Source organism: Magnolia sinica, chromosome 5 (assembly GCF_029962835.1).
Source record: "Magnolia sinica isolate HGM2019 chromosome 5, MsV1, whole genome shotgun sequence".
Taxonomy (NCBI): domain Eukaryota; kingdom Viridiplantae; phylum Streptophyta; class Magnoliopsida; order Magnoliales; family Magnoliaceae; genus Magnolia; species Magnolia sinica.
Window position 1 is genome coordinate 91,383,753 of NC_080577.1, and position 20,359 is coordinate 91,404,111.

The 20,359-nt window shown below is 37.5% G+C and overlaps 1 protein-coding gene across 1 annotated transcript; it reads right to left on the minus strand.

Moving 5' to 3' along the window:
• Nucleotides 1-989: 989 nt before the first annotated feature.
• On the minus strand, nt 990-5,083 carry LOC131247387 (transcription factor MYB8-like). The gene is made up of 3 exons (XM_058247702.1): nt 4,945-5,083; nt 4,031-4,160; nt 990-2,008 (listed from the first exon to the last, which is right to left on the minus strand). Exons 1-3 carry the CDS (start codon nt 5,081-5,083, stop codon nt 1,390-1,392), a joined length of 888 nt encoding a protein of 295 aa, XP_058103685.1. The 3' UTR covers nt 990-1,389.
• Nucleotides 5,084-20,359: the final 15,276 nt, after the last annotated feature.

Sequence of the window (20,359 nt, forward strand, 5' to 3'; positions counted from 1 at the left end):
AGCTTGAGATACGAGCAATTAAAATTCTAAATGTAAGCATAAAGTTTTTGAATTTTAATAATATAGAAATTTTAATTAGATTTAACAAAAGAAAATTTGGTTTTTCTTCCTAAATTTTAAGCAAGGGCGTGCTTGCAGACTTGTTGAACGTTTATGCTTGATCTTACTAAGCTGCTTAGGTGTCTCTCATTATCAAGGGTTTTTTTTTTTTTTTTTTTTTTAAAAAAATAATAATAAAGGAAAATTTCATTATCAAGGTTTTAATCAATCTGTCACTTACTCATCATGGAATTCCGAAGCCTATCTATATTATCAGGTGTATTCAGTTGATGTCTCCGATGTGTACTTGCTGTAGCCGTTCATTTGGATGAATGAACCTGCATTAGGATCAGCCCGCTTCTAGTGATGTAATATCTAGATGCGTTTGGCCAATCCAATCATTTAGTTGGTCCAATAGATTATCCAATCATCCTAAATCTTTTGATGTGTATAAGTGGAATCGACTAACTGGTAACTCCCTGTAGCTAACACGCACTCAAATTTTCCCACCAGTAGTGTTTGGCCCATGTTACCCATTTTACCCCTTCAATATAACATGAAGAGATGTAAATTTTGAGTTTTACCTAAGGGTATATTTTTTTTATCTTTCAAATTTCTTCCTACGAATAGCTTGTACCCTCCTTTTCTCTGTGTGTAGCTTGCATGAAGCACATTCTTAGGAAGCCTGTGTAATAAAGGTTCTGCGAGGCTTAGTTTAATGATTATATGACTTTTACTTCATACATCCGTTGTATTAGCTCACGAGCGCTAGCTTGTTAATCAGAAACTATACTGAGCCATGGCACGGAAAAGAGCAAGGATGGGTCCGTCATAATTAGAACTATACGTGTAGCATCCACCTGCATGTTGCCGCACCTTTCCCTTCGCCTCTTCTCTACAGTACTCCATTGCATGTGGCATACAGTACAATAAAATTAAAAAGGAAATCTGGGAAAACTGCACAGATTTCTATTCTTTACCATGTACAGTATAATTAGAAAAAAAAAAAAAAAAGGGAAATCTAGGAAACCTATTCATACAGATATCTTTTCTTCACAAATCTAACAGAAGTTTACAAATTTCAATGTGAGGTTTGATCAATGAGAAATGCTAAAACTACCCACTACGCGTTCCAACACTACACGGCTGTATAAGATTCATGCAATTCACCAGGCTGGCTTCGCCTTTTAGCACCCATGTCCACAAAATTAGATTTTGTGTGGTCCCAGTTATATAGAGTTGCTTAATTATGGGCACCTAATGAATGGCCTGGATCTCACGTACAAATGAGACACTGGTACAGCAGGCTGGTGAGAGTATGATGGTAGCTTTAGCAGTGCATGCTCACTATCAATTCCAATACTTGAACCATTCTTCCAAATTTAAAGCTGCAGCAGATGCCATTGAGTCCATCTCTACGCTTGTGGTGTCTCCAAAGAAAGGGTCACTTGCACTATCTCCAAACTCACCCCTTAAATACTCACTCAGATTATTGGTTAAGGAAGCATCTTCCCCCAAAATAAACTCATCAATGAAGTTCCCATCATTAGTATGAGAACTCTCACCAACCCATGAATTGGTTTTAGATGTGGGACGTGTAAGTAGGGCATCGAATGGTTGGGATTGATCAGGAATCTCTCCATTCAAGGAGTTTTCTAGAGACATTAAAGGAGGAAGGTATGCATCAAGAGAAAGGCCGCTGTTACTACTGCTAATATGATTATTATCAGTAGTAGTACTGATAGTAGCATTAGAAGATGATGATTGGGTGATTAGGCCGGAGATAATCACGTTCTCAATGGATTTGATCCATTGCTTCACATAATCAGATAAGAAGGGATTGCACAAGGGTTGATGTGTGATCGGGTTGATTCCTTTGAGGATTAAAACCTTCCTTAATCTTGTGTTCCAGAGGTTCTTAATCTCGTTGTCAGTCCTTCCTGGGATTTGGGAAGCTATAACTGCCCACCTGAAAATGCAAATTACAAAGAATATAAAATTTTAACTCCAGAGATATAAAGATATTCCTATTTGGATTCGTAGAATCCAAAAAAATGAAAACGTCACATCTCAGAAAACTGCGTATGAAGAACCCCTTTTCATGGGAAGGTGTCCAGTCTCTTTCTTTCATATATTCTTGAACTTATTAGAAGGTGTATTTTTCTTAATATGATATCAGTAGCAAACTACCATAGCCAATACCACCTTTAGTTGAAGGTTTATTAAATAGCACACGTGAGAATGATGTCTTCTTTGAATATGATTCTTACAGATGGATTAACTACTAATTTGTTGGGCGGCATGAGGAATGAACGGTACAAAGTATCGGATGGAAATGAGCTCTTTTTCTTTTTCCTTTTTTTTCTTTTTTTTCTCTAAAAAAAATAAAAAATAATATAAGTTCAACAGTAGAAGTCCCAAATCACCGTTTATTTTTCTAAGCTCATACACATGTATGAGACAGTTCATTCACACACCACCACATGTGCTACCGTAGCTAACGGGTGTAATATCCAGGCCCTTCATAAAGTGGGTCTAACCCTTTAGATGTTCTCTCCCAAAAAATAAATAAATAGCAAACTGACTTATTCAGCAGTTGGTCAACGATGTTGGAAACAGTTGGACGGTTATAAAACTTCACCCAGGCATTTTCAGCGCTGACAATTTGATGGATGTGATTCTTGGACGAGAGCATTTACATGGTGGTACATCTCAGATGAATGGATTGGATCTCCTACCAATGCGCCAGGATGGCACGTGTTTGGATGTACATGAGTTGCCTTGTGTCACGTACGTGGGTTTTGTAAAGTTCTTATAGTAACATGGAGGGCATGATTTGGGCTCAAAGTAGACTACTGTATTTGCAATGCATGTGGAAAGAGAGGAACTAATGTGGATGAGGAGTAGATTGTATGGTGACCCTAACACCTCATACATCGTGGTATGGGACATGCAGCGGTTTGGTTGGGTCATGTGGCACTGTTAGAGGTAAGTGCAGTTGATAGTAGGCTTTCAACACCTATGGATACTCGAACCCTTGACCGGGTACTGAAGCTCCTGAGAGTCTACCACCCATGCCGGAGCAAGGATCCGAAACTCGCTTTAACAACTTATAAACATGCTTTATGTGGGCTTTATTTCTAACAGCAGTACATAATCCGATCAAATTCTGCTGTCTCAACACCACTGACATATGTGGTGCTGGGATCCCACGCATTCTGCAGGGGAAGAAAGTCTCTTTGAGCCGGACGCAGATCAGCTACTAAAAGGTTGAGTAGCGAGACTCGCCATGAAGGGACGTCTCCAAGTTTTGTCGGCCCCACCATGATGTATGTTTTGTATCCACATCATTTATCCAATTGGACAGATCATTTGAGTGCATCATCCAAAGAATGAGGCAGATCCAAAACTCAATGGATCCCACCACAAAAAACAGTGGGGAGAGTGATGCCCACCTTTGAAACCTTCCTAAGGTCCACTGTGATATTTATTTGAGATCCAACCTGTTCATAAGTTGACTCAGACATTAAAGAAGGGAAAACACAAATATCAGCTTGATCGAAAACTTTTGTGGCCCTTAGAAGTTTTTAATGGTGTGCATTATGTTTTCTGTGGTGGGGTCCACTTAGGCTTTGGATATTACTCATTCTTTGGCTCATGCCTTTAAATGATCTCTCCAAATAGATAGACAGTGTGGATACAAAATATATATCATGGTGGGACCCACAAAACTAGGTGACGTCACTTGAGTAGCCAGTCTCGCTACTCAACCTGTCAGTAGCTAATCCACGTCCCTTTGAGCCGGAGCTTGGATTAGCACGTGCTTGTGATAAACTATATGCCCTTTAATTTTAGCTGCCTCCATTTTTTTTACAGACAATTTTGGTTGCATATGGTAGAATTAAAACATCCAAAATGAGAAGGGTATTTCTCCCGCCAAAGTGCAGTAAAATGTCCAAAGTGCCCATACAGGAGGGTGGTTTTTACTCACTTGTTTCCAATTGCAGCGTGGAGTTGAACTATGAGGTTCTCCTCTTCAGGTGTGAAGTTTCCTCTCCTTATATCTGGGCGGAGGTAATTCATCCAACGGAGGCGCGCTGACTTGCCGCATCTCAACAAGCCTGCACAAAAATTCTAAAGTTAGATGTTGGTTCAATGAAATAAGACTGGATTTGATAAGCCCAAGAGATCATCAAATTCATGGATTTACATTGGTTTCGTATTGGCAAATCCGATTTGATGTTAATTATTTGGGAACAAAACTTAAAATCTTTGAATTTAAAAATATATATAACAACGTCAGAGTATTTATTACAAAGGAATGACTTTCATTGCTTAAAAAAAAATCTCTAACTTTATATATTTGTAAAGTCTTAATTTATTTTTTTTTGAAATTTAAAGTTAAACTAAATTCATAGATATTTATAGGGGGCGTCCAGTCAAGAAAATTATAGATTTGACAAATTCTCAACCCCACCCTTTAAATAAAATAAAATAAAAAATTAAAAAATTAAAAAAAAAAAAAAAAAAACTCTGAACTTCATGAATTTCATAAATCCTTAGCCCAAATCCATCACCACAAACAGACGAGAGGAATGATCATGCATATAATCCATACATTGAAACTTAATGCATAAACCATCTCTAATGCCCAGCTGACACAGACACACCCGTTTATACCGTGATGGCCAACTCTTTGATGGGCCATAACCTAAAATCAAATTGGTCCAACGAGTGGCTTTCATAACTTTCCATAACCCATCCAAAAGATTCATCTTCATGTCATGGCTCACTCAGGTACTTAGAGATAGTTTATACACCAAATTTCAGTGTATAAACATTGTATACAAGATCACTCATCATCTCACCATATAACTAATTGAGTTTTTCCTCTTTTGCATGAACCTGCTTTGGGCGGGACCACGCGCCAACTGGTGTTAGGGTTTTGCAGCACAAATGATCTGAGCCGTTCGTCTTCTTCATGGGACCAAGGACCTCTCTTCAAACCAGCATGATCGCCGCTGCAACATGGGGCTCGACCCATAATAGCAAGTTGTATTACACAACCTTACAAGGAAGTTAGGGAGGCAGTTGGGAGTATGCTATAAATAGACAGTTATCTATAGTTGAAAAAAAAAAAAAAAAGAAGAAGAAGAGATTAGTGGCTTGCGAGAGAATCCAAGTGATTCTACACGCTTATTTACGTAATTTCTTACCAAATTACCCTTATATTAGAAAATTATCACACACCCTTAAATGTATGCATGTGTACATCATTTAGTTTGTGTTTGATATCCACTCCATCCAACAGGTGCACACCTTCATCTTCACCGTAGAGCCCAAATCTCAGCTCAATCCAAAACTCAGGTCAACCACAGGGAACAATGAATCTCACACCTAAAATCTCTAAGTTCACCTAGTGTGGCCGACCCTGAGCTTTGATTCAGGATGATTTTGGAGTGTCGATTCATCTTGTCATGGCACACTGGATGAGTGGATGTGATGGAAAATACACATCATGGTGTGTCCAACAAACAAACCCATGGTTGGCGTCCCTTCCCCATTTTTATTGTTTGGCCCACCTTAGTGACTGCTTTTTGGTCCCATCGACTAACATCAAGTGGCACACCTGATGGATGGAGTGGATGTTGCATACACAACATAGTGGGCCCCATAGAGCTAGGGTGTTCTACCAGCTAGCTATAGACAAAACTGATTAGAGCTGTATTTTTTTTTTTTAATTACTATTTTTCTTATCATGGGATTATTTATGATGAGCATTTTGGTCATTTCCTAAAAAACCATGACCACAACCATCTTATTTATTGATTTTATGCAGTTGTAATTAGAGCAATTTTTATATAACTAATGCTGACTAGGTTTTAAAGTGGAAGTAGTTAAGTGTCCCAAGGGAGAAGGGATGTCATTGGGCTGAGGCCTCAAGAAACTCAGTAGAATAGTACAAAGCCATGAAGAGTAAACCCACTTGCATAATATTGAAATAGTACCTTCCCTTGCTTTGTGGCGTATCATTTGCTACCACAACGTAAGAGGCTGCATAAAACAACTCACCAACCAATGAAATATCATAAACCACTATAACAAGGCAAGCAATCGCTGATGACTTTATGAATTTAAGGCCCAATTATCTTAGGCCTTGTGGGTTACTGTCGTGCTGATGTGATTTGTTAGAAACCAGTAAGATGTGGCAAATCATCCAGCATACACATGGCAAACAGGCATGACAATTTGGACATCCAATTGCTGGGTCCATTGTGAGTCCGGCATGGCTCAAAAATCAAACTAATGTGATGGTCCAAACTATCCTATTGTGGCCATCAAATGGTCTTTAAAAAAAGGCAATGGTCATGATCATGATACTCTAGGTGGAGATTTTCATCCCATCATGTGTGGATTGTCATTTTTGAACTTGGATGACCATGATCGGGATAGCGTGAAGAGTGGCACCATTCAGGGCTCCACACGAAGAGCACTCTCGTTGGATGAGTGCCAAATTAACCTTATTTCATTTGCAGATATTTTCTCCTATTTTGTATTTATCTAGATAGAAATAAATTCTGACTTAGATTTTTTTTATCATTAATCTTTCTATCACTTTTAGCATATTAAAATGATGTTGAAATAACGTGAAATTGATCTCATTTGAAGCAAGCTGAGTTGCTTTCCAACGAACTCATAATCATAAAATTTTGATATTGTTTAAGTTATGGTCAGTTTTACAAGCATACGCATAATAGGATTTCAATTTACAGAGTGAAGGGTAAGTTAGGACTTTGTCAGCTTGAAATACAAGCAATTAAGCCTATGTGTATATTAATGTAATTTCTAAATTTTAATAACAAGATGATTTCTTTTGATTTAATAAAAGAAATGTTGAGTTTTCTCCCTCTAGCAAGGGTGTCCAAATTTGTAGAAGGTTTACCCTTATTGTGCTAGGCCGCTCTAAGATCTCGGGTAATCAGGGTTTTCATCAATCCATCCCCAAGTCTCTTGCATGATTTCAAAGTCTTACTTAACATTGATATTAGGGATTTTGATCAAAGCAGCCTTGTGGTATTGCCTAAATGACGTAAACAATCGAAAAATATAAACAAATGCCTTAGCTAGCTCCTTGGCACCTTTTAAAAAAATTGGTAAGAATTTGCCCTTGACTATGTTTGCGTTGATCCCAGCACCCTTGGTTGGAGGGATTCAGATGGGCTAAACTGTGGGGCCCATTATGGTCTTTGTGAGAAATCCAATCCGTTCACATGTTTTGCCAAATCATTTTATTATATGAGCCCAAAAAGATGTAGACCCAAAGTTCAAGTGGGCCACACAACAGAAAACAATGGAGATCATATGCCCCAGTTAAAACATTCATCGAGTTGCGGAAGCTTTGGATCAGGCTAATATTTTTATTCTTTCAATCCATCCTCGTGATAAGGACTTTATGAGCATTTGGACAACCTTATGAATGGTTTGGATTGCATATAAACATTACAATGGAGCCTAAAAAGTTTTGAACAGTAGGCAACCCATTTCCACTATTTCCAGTCGTATGGCCCACTTGAGTTTGGAATCTGTCTAATTTTTGCTCTCATGTCTTAACATGATATTTCAAAACGAATGGATGGAGTGGATTTCCCACAAACATCACGGTTGGCCCAACATAGCTTCCAGTGGCAGGAACAGCCTGTAAAAGGCTTTTGCTCTCAAAATCCGTGGCAATGTGATGGGGCATGACGTTGATTGGGTAGCAGGACCTCGCTAGAGGTGGATGGGCTTGTGGGGCCCACTATGATGTATATATTTTATCCACACCGCCCATCCATTTTGAAAGATCATTTTAGGGCATGAGCCCAAAAATGAGGTACATCGAAGGCATAAGTGGACCACATCACATAAAGCAATGAGATTGAAAACCTACCATTGGAAATTTGTTGGGGGCCATAGAATTTTTGGATATAATGCATTCTCTGGCCTATGGATTTAAATTAAGTTTTGAATCCAATAGACAAAGTAGATTCAATACATATCTCATGGTGGGCCCCACAACCCATAACACATGACAACTACAACCTAGACTCTTATCACATGACAATCTCGACCACCATCACATGACAACCACGAGTCGGACTTTAACAACCTTGACCCTTAACACACGACAGACAACCACGACTTAGACTCCTAACACATGACAACCACAACCCAGATCCTTAATACAACCTCGACCCTTAACAAATGATATAGGTTCATTGTCTTCCAAAGCTATATATATTCTATCTCCTTCATTATATTTCACATGACAACTATAATTATCCATCTCCACCTCACATTCTTTCCGACAATCACTTCTCTCCACGACAATAATTATGGTCATCCCTCTCTATTCACAACCAAAAGTGGCTTTCATCTCTAAAATAATGTTATTCTGTAATAAAATAATAATAATAAAATAATCTATTTAAAATGTCTCTCCACCTATCAGTGGCTTCCATCGCTAAGAAATGTGGTCATCAAAGCAAAAAAAAAAAAAAAAAACACTCGTTTTTAGGGTCATAGAAGTTGTTAGTGGTGCCCATACACTGGAGAAGTTAATGGCATAGAAAATACAGTCGAAGGAGGTGATAGTGGGTCCCTGGAAGACATGCTTGTAAAGGATGAAAAAGAGTCCTAAGAAAATGATAAAGGAAAAAAAATGTCCACATTGTGTGAGCCTCCGGTAAGAGTGTACGTAGGTTCGTGTAGGATCGTAAATATTGGTAGTGAACTTACAGAAAACCATTGTAAATGTTAGTAGTGAACCTATAAAAAACCATTATAATGGTTAATAATGATCCTATAGAAAACCATTGAAATAGTGAAACCCGACAAACTCAAGTTTAAAGTGTCATCGGAGAGTGGATTAACGATTTAGCTGAACCACTGCATCATTGTATTTGTGATTGTTTATGTATATGAAAATCTAATTATGCTTGTGTTTGATTTGTTAATTATGGATGCATGAATAGATTGTATGCTAGGTACTTAATTTATTGCGCACACTTGATAATCACTATATCACATCATAGACATTTTGCACATATAGTTGTATCTTTATAGTATATGTTATAGGAACCGCTTAATTGAATAAAATAGATAAATAATTTTAAGTGGTCCAATTCAACCCCCTACTACTCCAAAATTATAAATTTGCGACGGACCAGACCAGTCAAAAAACTAAATTAATAACGGATGTGGTCTGTTGCTGTTTGCGGAGTCACAAATATCGACGGACGGATCTGTGACGGCTTGTCCATCGCAAAACTTAAAAATCCATCACTGAACTAGGAAAGCCCACCCGAATTATTCGTCATTATAAAAGTTTCGGACAGATACGGTCCGTCGCTGATCTTAGGAGAAGCGACGGACCCCAAATCTGTCATCAATGACTTGTTCATTAATTAGCGACAGATTTGGTCCGTCGCTAAAATTTATGCAAACAACTTGACATTAGCTTTTTTTTTTAAAATCTATTACACCTAATAGTCATCTTTAAAAAATCACACAATTGTTTAATAAGAATCCCATTCAGAAAATTCAAAATATTGAGCTAAATATGAAACTGGACTCATTTTGGGTGTTTGGATGCTCAGTTGGCCTGAATAGCAAAATGAACTAAATATATAGTAAATAGCTGAAATTGGGTCAGCTACTGATGAAATAAGGTAATGTAAAGAATATCATTTGCCTTGCAAACTAAACAAATGATCAACATAATTATGTCCCATCAATTAAAATACAATTCAGGAGATACTTTTATTCTCAATATTTCTACGAACATCCCAATGGAAAATAACACACTTGAAACAAAAGAGAAATGGTAAAGATGATAGACCTATAAGTTGCTTCCATTGATGTTGCATCGTGAATGCTAGCATGATAGTCCTGAACATGAGAGACATTGCATTAGTTTTATATAAACACATTTGATAAAGTGATAAATGCGCAATCCCAGGATTCGAGTCGTTTACTTAGCTTTTTACCATAAATTTCTTGAAGTTATCAGTCATAAACATTGAATTGCCATTGACCTGAAAAGTATGCAGTATTATAGTTCAAAAATCAAACTAAAAAAGAAAATCTCGATATAAAAAATAAAATAAAATGTTCATTTCATGAGGAACTCTTGCAAAAAAAAAAAAAAAGAAGCATGAGAAATAATTTCAGGTAAATCCAATATATTTTCAGGTGAAAGAGGAAGAAAGAATCATAGTTGTTCATAGTTTTACCTCATCTAACTTTTTCCACACCAGAATAGGCCAATTTGCATAACCTTCATCAGTAATTAAGAGATGGAGTTCACCATTGAATTGCAAATAGGGCAGGAAACAGTTTAATTTCCTGCAACTTGATGCTAACTACAAATGAGAACAATAAAATTTTTATGGCCGGTTTCTTAGAAGTGTCATATAATATCTTTGATTCCTAAATGAATGAAAGAATCAATTGAAATAATATGTTAGGGCTATAACTGACCTTAAACATAGTACTGAAGTGATTGTTACGGAAAACAACACAGTTCGCGTTCATTCAGACCCTCTTTTAGGCACGACAAGCTGAAAAAATAGGATGCTGTAGTTCCAAATGGAGGCTCCTGATTGGAAGAAAAAGGGGTGTTATAAGCCAAAAACGGTGTGCGTACCCATATGTGGTCAACTAGCTTGCATTATTACTTCTCAAAAAGTTTTAAATTAGTTCCTCCGAAAGCAATGGAAAAAGAGTTCTTCCAATAACTTAAATACAATGCAAAGGATACACTAAAAAGCCCAACCATATAGATATTATTATTATTTTTGACGTTTTTTGGTTCTGTTAGTAAGCAGCCCGTCAAAATCATCTTGCTCAACAAGAGCCATTTCACTTTGGTGCATAGGATCTCGATTTGATTCAGAATCAGTTCTCCTTCAAAGAAATTCACATGGTCTTTGGAAGTGTAGCATTTAGAAGAATCATCTTTGTCAGAGAGAGGTAAAGGACCTGTTAGGAGAAATTTGGTTTCATCTGAACTTGTTGATGGACCACATGTGCGAGATAGCATATCCAATGTCAAGGGTCTCTTAAGTTCCTCTTTCAAAGAGTGGAGCTGGTGCCTAATAATTTGTTGACTGGTGGGACCATGTGTTAGAAAATTCTAAACCGAATTAGTCGATGGGTAAGTATTGGATCATGGGTCCATGGGCTGTGACTCTGATTGGGGTTTGAATGGTCAGTCTGTTTTGTATTAGGCCACTAACCCCAAACTAGTTCCACCATTTGCTACTCTGCTTAAACTATGGATGTGTTTGTACTTTGAGCATAATGTTTAATTTGCACAACAAGAGGTTGTAGAGATGATTCTTGACACTTGTGTAATAAATGTAATAAGGAAGGCCAGTATGAAGATCCATTGGCACCAAAAAAAAAAAAAAAAACCAGATCATTAACTCATGCAATGGATATACATGAGAAAAATGAATTGTTATAATAACATTACCAAGGACCTATATTCAAAGCAACGCACACTTCATGAGTGGAGCATGCATCAAAACTCTTGAGGGAGGGCATGCTAACAGTGGGCACAGTTTATGAACTTTTGTATGATATTTTTTATTTCATCAATATAATCGACCGTTTCAGTTGAATAATAAAGGAAAAAAAAAAAAAGAAAAAGAAAAGAATCCGCTGATTTAAACTATTGATCTGAGATGAATCCAGCGGTGGAATTGAAAGTTCCTAATGCTTTCATATTTGGACTTTCCTTTGGTTGTTTGTAGACTGGTTTTAACCATTTTCCCTTCACAATGGGATGGAACGGATGGTGGAATTTATTTTTTATTTTTGCTCAAATCAATTTTAGGGAATGGATATTGTGATGTTTATTTTTCATCCGACCTATTGAGAAGGTCAACCAGCTGATTTGGATGGATGGAAAATACAGAGATCCACTTGATCCAAAACTTTTGTGGCCCAAAAAAAGTTCATAATGTTCATTCACCATTATTTCCATTAGTGTGGTCCACATGAAATTTATATCTTCTTAGGTTTTTGAGATCACATCCTAAAATCATTTGAGAAAACAGATGGATGGCACGCGCGCGCGTGCACACACACACAGATATATATATATATATATATATATATATATATATATAGATATATATATATATATATAACAAATTCATCAATTTACTAAAGATGGGGACTTAAATAGATGGATGGGGAAAACAAAGCTCATAAAAGGGATGTTTGGTAGCGTCAAAAGACCAATTTTGGACTAGTCAATTTGACACTAAGAACCCATCCATGGTTTGTTGGAAATTATTTTTCAAAAAATTAAAAAAGATAACAAAATAGCACATATGGGCCACAGGTATCATTCTAAATGTTAAGGTTACTTATGTGAGATAAATAACCATACATACACAAACACATAAAAATGTGTAAACTAAAGAAACATAATTCAAAATCTGACCATGTAGAATCAAAGTAATTAACCTTGTAATATATACTACATCTTTAGCCACATACAAACAATATCAGACCTAGTATTATCTATTACACACTAATAACATACAACTAATATTGAGGCACCATACCATAAGTTACAAGAATATCATGTCCCCCTAAACAAGGTATCCTCCATTGATAACACACACATACACACACACACACACACACACACACACACACACACACACACACATATAAAGTTGTTAATTGTCATTCACATTTGCAAATACATTCATCATCCAATCAACTATTAACAACATTTATAAATGAATAAAAGATATCCAATCAACTTTTTCCTCTACGATAAAATATAAATGAAGCGATAAAAATATAAATTAATCAAGATTAGTTTAAGGTTTTGAAAACTTACAGTTCGCTAAAGATTTATAGGTTCACCAAAGAGGAAGGAATTGGACCTAAATGTAAATATGGTTAAATATCATTTTGGGTGTGTTTGGATCCTCAATCGGCGTGAATAGTAAATTGAACTAAATATATATTAATTAAGATAAATTGAAGTGTGGTAGGATTGCCATCTTACCATAAAGATGGTCTTCCAATGAGAAACTCCACAAAAAAAATCCCTATTTCCTTGGAGCCCATCTCCATCCAATTGTTTTATAGCAACAACTTGCTCAAAGAAGCACACATTCTCATTAGTAAAATGCAAATATTTTTCAAAATCTACAATGTATTTTGCATTGAGGTTTAAGTTCAGTTCTCAAGGATGGTATTTGTTGACCGAACTCAAAATTTGGCATAGCAAATTTGTACTTCCAATTATCCTACATAAAAGATAAATACATGCATCATCATATACAAGTTCTGAAAGCCATCATCCTTGAATGCTAAAGAAAGATCAGCCAAGAAATGTAATAAGAAAAGTTCAAAGGCACAATTTAGAATCAACTCAATGTCTAGTAGGGTCACTGTTGGAATATTTGGTTGAATTAAATAAACTATTAAAAATCGAGAACAAAAAAAAAATTTTGAGAAAGAAGAACTTATTGAATTGAGTCGAGGCATGGCTGAGTCACTCGGCTTGAAATCTAATTTGCTCCCCTTGGACAGCGTCCCAAGTGCAACAGGTTTCCAGAGCAATCGACCTCCAGGATACAACGACTATGACCCGATCCCAGCGGTGCACTCACTGTACACGGGCTCGAACCACTTGCAGTTTAATCCGAAAGTTCTGAATTGACTCAGCGATGAACTCAGTAAAATTCTTAAAATTGTATTAGAGAGAGTTTTATAAGAGAGATAATAATTTCCTATATTTAAAACTGGAATCGATAGTCTTTATATAGACTTTGAAGTGGTGCATAAGCACCCTTTACAAAAGGTTAGGTCCGTTGGGTTTAAAACCAACAGGGGCGACCAACTGGAAGGAATGCATCTCTCTGGTTTAAAACGAAAAAGCGCAAGTGCACCCGCACACACACACCCATGCGAGTACACTCACACCGCACACGCACCCGCACCTGCACCCGTGCCCACGCCCGTCCCGTCCCATCCCGTCACGACGCGCACCCGCACACGGACACGAACTCGGACTCGGCTCGGCTCGGCTCGACGTGCGCGCGCGTGTGTGTGGTAAATGGTATAGATTAGAGTTATTGGCATAGCCCCCCACAGGACCAAATTCACATGCCCCCTGAAAGGGGCTCAAGCCCTAGGCAAAAAGACTATCTTATATACAAGATAGTTCACTTTGTCAAATCCGATGTGGGACAAAACCCACAACTCAAAAGTACTACAACTTTTCAAAAATTGAGAAAAATCACCGAAAATTTGAAAATTTAAATTTTAATATTATTTTAAAATAAAATATAACAATCCCTCATATGTTTTAAAATAAAACTCTTTCGGATTAAAGCGTAATAGTTGTGCAATGGTGCCGGTGTCACCATAGACTTGAACCGACATTAGAGTAAGTAAGACAGGTCTATAGGAATCAGGTAACACCATAATCTTGAAGTTGAATCCTTTTAATGTAGATCGTAAGTACATGTCACTCACACAACTCTTCCTTTGCAAGTGATTTTGCGGTTCGATGCGTTTTGGCCATACACCATTACCTGAATTTCATGAGTGCTCTAGACAATTCGCCTAGATTCTCATAGGAAGCGGCCTCCACCTCCACACTCATATAGGTGAATTCCATCAAGTGTATGCAGCAACTGTATACACTACCAAATATATGGCTATGGATCCATTAAGAGTTCTAAAAACTTATCCTTTTGCGTTGCTGCTCGCACTGTACACCATAGAAGGGGCTCATACAATTCAGTGCAATCGTCTACCTCATGTCTTGTTATTTACCCATTGAACTTATCTCATGGGATCTCCACTTGTATAGGTTGGGTTGCCGACACTGGCAGCTCATATATTAGGCTCAGCCCCATTCCCTTCGATGTATCATTGACTAACCTTTTAGATAGTCCTTTGGTCAGAGGATCTGCTAGATTCTTTTCTGACCTCACAAAGTCAATAGATATGACTCCATCACGCAACATATATATGTTTCACTATGTTGTGTCTGAGTTTAATATGCCTGCTCTTTCCATTATATATTTTACTCTTTGCTTTCGCTATAGCTGCTTGACAGTCACAATGAATAGATACGGCCGATACAGGCTTTGGCCACAATGGTATATTAGCTAAGAGATTTCTAAGCCACTCGACTTCTGATCCAGCCTTTTCTAAGGCAATAACCTCGGATTCCATAGTAGACCAAGTGATACATGTCTTCTTGGTAGAATTCCAAGAGACTGCTCCTCCATCTAAAGTAAAGACATATCCACTCGTAGATTTTGTCTCATCTGAATCACTAATCCAGTTAGCATCATTGTATCCTTCTAATACAGCAGAAAAACCATTATAATGTAAACTATAGGCTATACTGCCTTTTAGGTATCTCAAAATCCTAAACAAAGCATTCCAATGCTCTTTTCCAGGGTTATGTGTATATCTACTTAGTCTTCCTACTGCAAAAGCTATATCTGGTCTAATGCAGTTTGTTAGATACATGAGGCTACCAATTATTTTGAAATACTCCAATTGAGACACACTATTTTCTGTATTCTTCATGAGAGTCATACTATAATCATAAGGAGTACTAACTGGTAAATAGTCAAAATGGTTAAACTTTCTCAATATCTTCTCAATGTAATGAGATTGAGATAATATAATAATGTCATTTTTCCCGGTTACTTCAATACCCAAGATTACACCAGCCTCTCCTAAGTCTTTCATGTCAAACTTAGATGACAAGAATTTCTTAATTGTATTAACTAACTTAATATTAGTTCCAAAACTAAGCATGTCATCAACATAAAGACATATAATAACATATTCATTTTCAAAAATTTTACTATATACACATCTATCTACATCATTTATATGATAACCATTTGATTTTAAAACACCATCAAATATTTCATGCCATTGTTTAGGAGCCTGTTTTAAACCATATAATAATTTAATTAGTCTACATACTTTATTTTCTTTTCCTGATATCTTATAACCCTCGGGTTGTTCCATATATATTTCTTCTTCTAAGTCTCCAATTTAGAAAGCTGTCTTAACGTCTATCTGGTGTACCACCAGTTTATATATAGAGGTTATCGCTATTAAGACCCTGATAGTTGTAATTCTAGTTATAGGAGAGTATGTATCAAAGTAATTTATTCCTTCTTTTTATTTAAAGCCTTTCACTACCAACCTAGCCTTAAACTTATCAATAGTCTCATCTGGTTTTAGTTTCTTTCTAAACACTCATTTACAATTTATTAGTTTATTTCCAGGTGGTAGGTCTATAATTTTTCAAGTGTTATTAGATATAATAGATTCTAACTCATCATTTATTGCTTCCTTCCAAAAGGTTGCATCTGGAGAGTTAATTGCTTCTATATATGTTGTAGGATCATCTTCTACTAAGAAAGTGAAAAAATCATCTCTTAGGTTAGTTTCTCTTCTAACCCTAGTACTTTTTCTTGGTTATATTTCTTCTACTACTTTCTCGTATGCATTTTTACTAGTAGACGCAATATCTGATTCATTGACTTCCTCTATTCCTATAGATTTAGATTTCATAGGGAATACGTTATCAAAGAACTCTGCATCCCTAGCTTCTATAATTGTATTAGGATCTAGAATATTATCCTTAGTTTTTAAAACTAGAAACCTGTAAGCCGCACTGTTTTGTGCGTAACCTATAAATACACAATCGGTCATTTTAGGACCTAACTTTCTTTTCTTAGTTTCAGGTAATCCTACTTTAGTAAGACACCCCCACACTTTAATATATTTGTAACTAGGAACATGATTCTTCCAAAGTTCATGTAACGACCTTGGAATTTTTGTGCTAATCTTTCCTTAAGTAGTTGTTTTTGGGGTAATTAGCGCTTTACTTGATTGCTTGTGAAATTCGCATCAATCACTTTAAATTGTATCTGCATGGCTCTAAACGTGTAGATTAGTGAGCGCTACATTACTCTGAAATCTGGGATCCATCGCTAAATCCAGTTGTTCTGGGGATTTTTTGGAAGATCTGGATCGGACCTAGACCGCGCGTCAAAAGTCCGATGGCGATGATCTTAGGCTGTTGCGGTCACTGAGTTGGGCTTGGTCTTCACCTCAAAAATCAAGTCGATCTGATGTTCTGGGTCGATTTGGTTGAGTTCGGAGTGAAGAGTGTGAGAACGGTTGGAATTTAATAAGCTTTTTATGAAATCTGAGTCGTGTCGCTTGCGCGACGATTTTAAGCTATCTCACCGTTGGACTCTGACCCAATTTCACCCTCCGATCAGGATGGTTGGCCCGGCATATCCTAGTGCTTGTGGACTGATCGAGATTCCGTGACCGTTGATTTGAGTGTGGTCCGCCACGGCCGATCCACTGATCCGATCAGATACTCACCGACCTAGATCCATGGTCATGAGCTTAAGTCCGACCTTTCGTGGTTATAGGCCCACCGAAGTGCTTCGTTGGATCGAGAAAGGCGTACTTTGGTTATAACCTAAGTATACCTTGACCGGGTTATTTCCATCATTTTAAGGTCTATATATAGTCCTTAAACCCTAGCTCTCATTTCCATACGAATTTTCTCTAACCCTACCTTGGAAAGAGAGTGGAAAAGAGAGAGGAAGTGAGAGAGATTAGTTGGTGAATCACCTTGATTCTTCCTTGTTCTTCTTCACCTTTGAATCTTCACTTTGAATCGTTCCTTTGGCGATTCTGAGTTCTTTTGGGGTAAGTTAAACTAACCCTAATCTGTGTTAGAGCTTAGATTAGACTTGGTGTTGTTGTATCTCATTTCTATCCTTATTTTAGGGTATTCTTGCGCCGTTGACGAAGACAACTCGTCTAAATCAGTTCGGCGGTTCTTTTTTCGCTTAAGGTGCGGACTTTAAGTGTATAGGTTATGGTTTTCAAGGCTTTCAATCCCAGTTAGTGATTTATTCTTGTTATGGATGAGATTTCACATGTCAAATGTTATGTTTACATTGCTTTCCTGATATGCATGTGCTATATTGAGATTTATGTATTCTAAGTGTATTTATAAAGTACCGTATACGTATAAAATACGCACTTGTGCTTGCCATGATTATTGGTCATGTATGTATGCTAGATGCATGTATGACAACTCCTTGGTAAAGGGAATTGTCTAAGTGCATGTATTCCAACATACGTCATGTATGTTGTTCCTTGTATGCTAAGTGTTTGTAGAAATGCATGAATGATCTACGTGTAACTGATTACACTAAATGCAGGCGTTGAGAAGTGGTTCTCAATACTCCTATGGATGCGCATGATTTCCTTATGCATTTACATTCCAAGTTATTTAAATTCAAGCATTCCTATGCTTACATTTATGTTAAGTTGATATTCTTCGATGTGTATGCACCATGATTTGAGTGGTTGTTCCATTCTTGTTTTACATTCCATATGAATATCGTAGTAGTGTAATGTATTTGGGACTATGCCTTAGTCCAGAAATCGGTAATTGACCCTATGGTCGTGGTTGAGATTGCTTTCGCCACGTGAAGACGCATTAGACGAACCCGAGTCGTATTAGAGTTGTCGGCGGTGGTTCGACCACGCGAGTGTTTGCGCACTCCATGTCGTTCAATTCAACGTGCGCTCGTGCTAGTCGAGTTCGTCAACTAACCCGATTGTCCAGTGTATGTTAACCATGTATGGACGCTACGCTTGAATCTAGGGTACCGAACTTACCAGTGAAATCCTAATAACCATGGTACCTGATCCGCTAAGACTCATGAGCCGGACATGGTGGTATGGGACACCGTGGTCGAGCTGTCGGCCTACGCTGGGGTGACGAGCCTCCCCGTAGTGACCAGTGAGTAACTTAATCTCGTGAGCCGATTATGGTGGTATGGGACACCATATTCGTGCTGTCGGCCTACATTGATTGGTGACGAGCCCTTTGTAGTGACCTCGAGCATACCTGGATACCGCAAGGAGGTGACGAGCCGATCTGTGGTAGTAAGGGCATGAAAGGCGTACATTGATTGGTGACGAGCCCTTTGCTACGACCTCAACTATATGATCGTATGAGATATCTAGGATTGACGACCCTAGTATGGATTACTGTTTGGATGGTGATATGAGGAAGGTACCTTAGCTTCCCAATCTTGTTGTGTGAAATGGACTAATAACAACTTGGTAATCATAACCATGCACCGCATTTGCATGTGCTTTGTAGATGTGGCGCACTTTGAGGCGATGTCATGCGTAACGTAAGATGAAGACGCTGAGGGTGTACGTGTGAGGGCACGCATCATATTTCATTCATACCTGCATTAATAAGAGTACTTAGGCTTTATTTAAGTGTTCTGCTTTATCATTACTGTTTGATTGAACTGATAGCATGTTAACCAGTGCCTTATTGTTCCACTGAGTTGATCACTCACTCCCACGTTTCTGGGGCGGTGTTACACACCCACCAGACTCTGTCTTAGGCCCTGATGTTGCAGATGTGGATGCGACGTCTGAGGCAGAGCGGGAGCTGGATGACGACGAGGCTGCCTTCTCCTATATGCAGTTTTTAGACAGGTTCTAGCGAGCCTCGGTCTGTTGCGCGGGATATATGGGATTACTATTTTGGGAACTGAAATGATGTAACTTGTACTTATAATTTTGATAAATAACACTTTTACACGATCTGGTTGTATATGTAATTCAGGGACTTACACTTGTACACATATTTTACTATAAGTCTTTCGCTTGCTTTATTCACTTATCCCTGAATCATATCTGCGTTTTGGCTTAATCTATCCCATGTTTATGTGCTAATACAGTCAACATACATCATTCATTAATTATGTTGCATAAGTGATGTTTTGGAACTCGGGAGCTGAGTTATGCTCGACCCCCGAATTTCAGGGCGTTACAGTTCATATGGTGTTTGTTTAAAATATTTAGAAGGAATCTTATTTTGAATATAACAAGCAGATATAATTGCTTCTCCCCACATATTTGAGGGTAAGCCTCAACTATTTAACATAGCATTCATCATCTCTTTTAGAGTTCTATTCCTACATTCTGTTACTCCATTCTGTTCTGGTGTATAAGGAGTTGTAGTTTCATGAACTATTCCATTATTTTCACATAATTCTCTAAATTGAGAAGATTCATATTCACCTCCTCTATCTGTTCTAAGTCTTTTAATTTTTATATTTAATTGATTTTTAACTTTAAGTATGTATTTAGAAAAAATATCTAAAACTTCATCTTTGTTTCTTAATAGATAGACTCTAGTGAA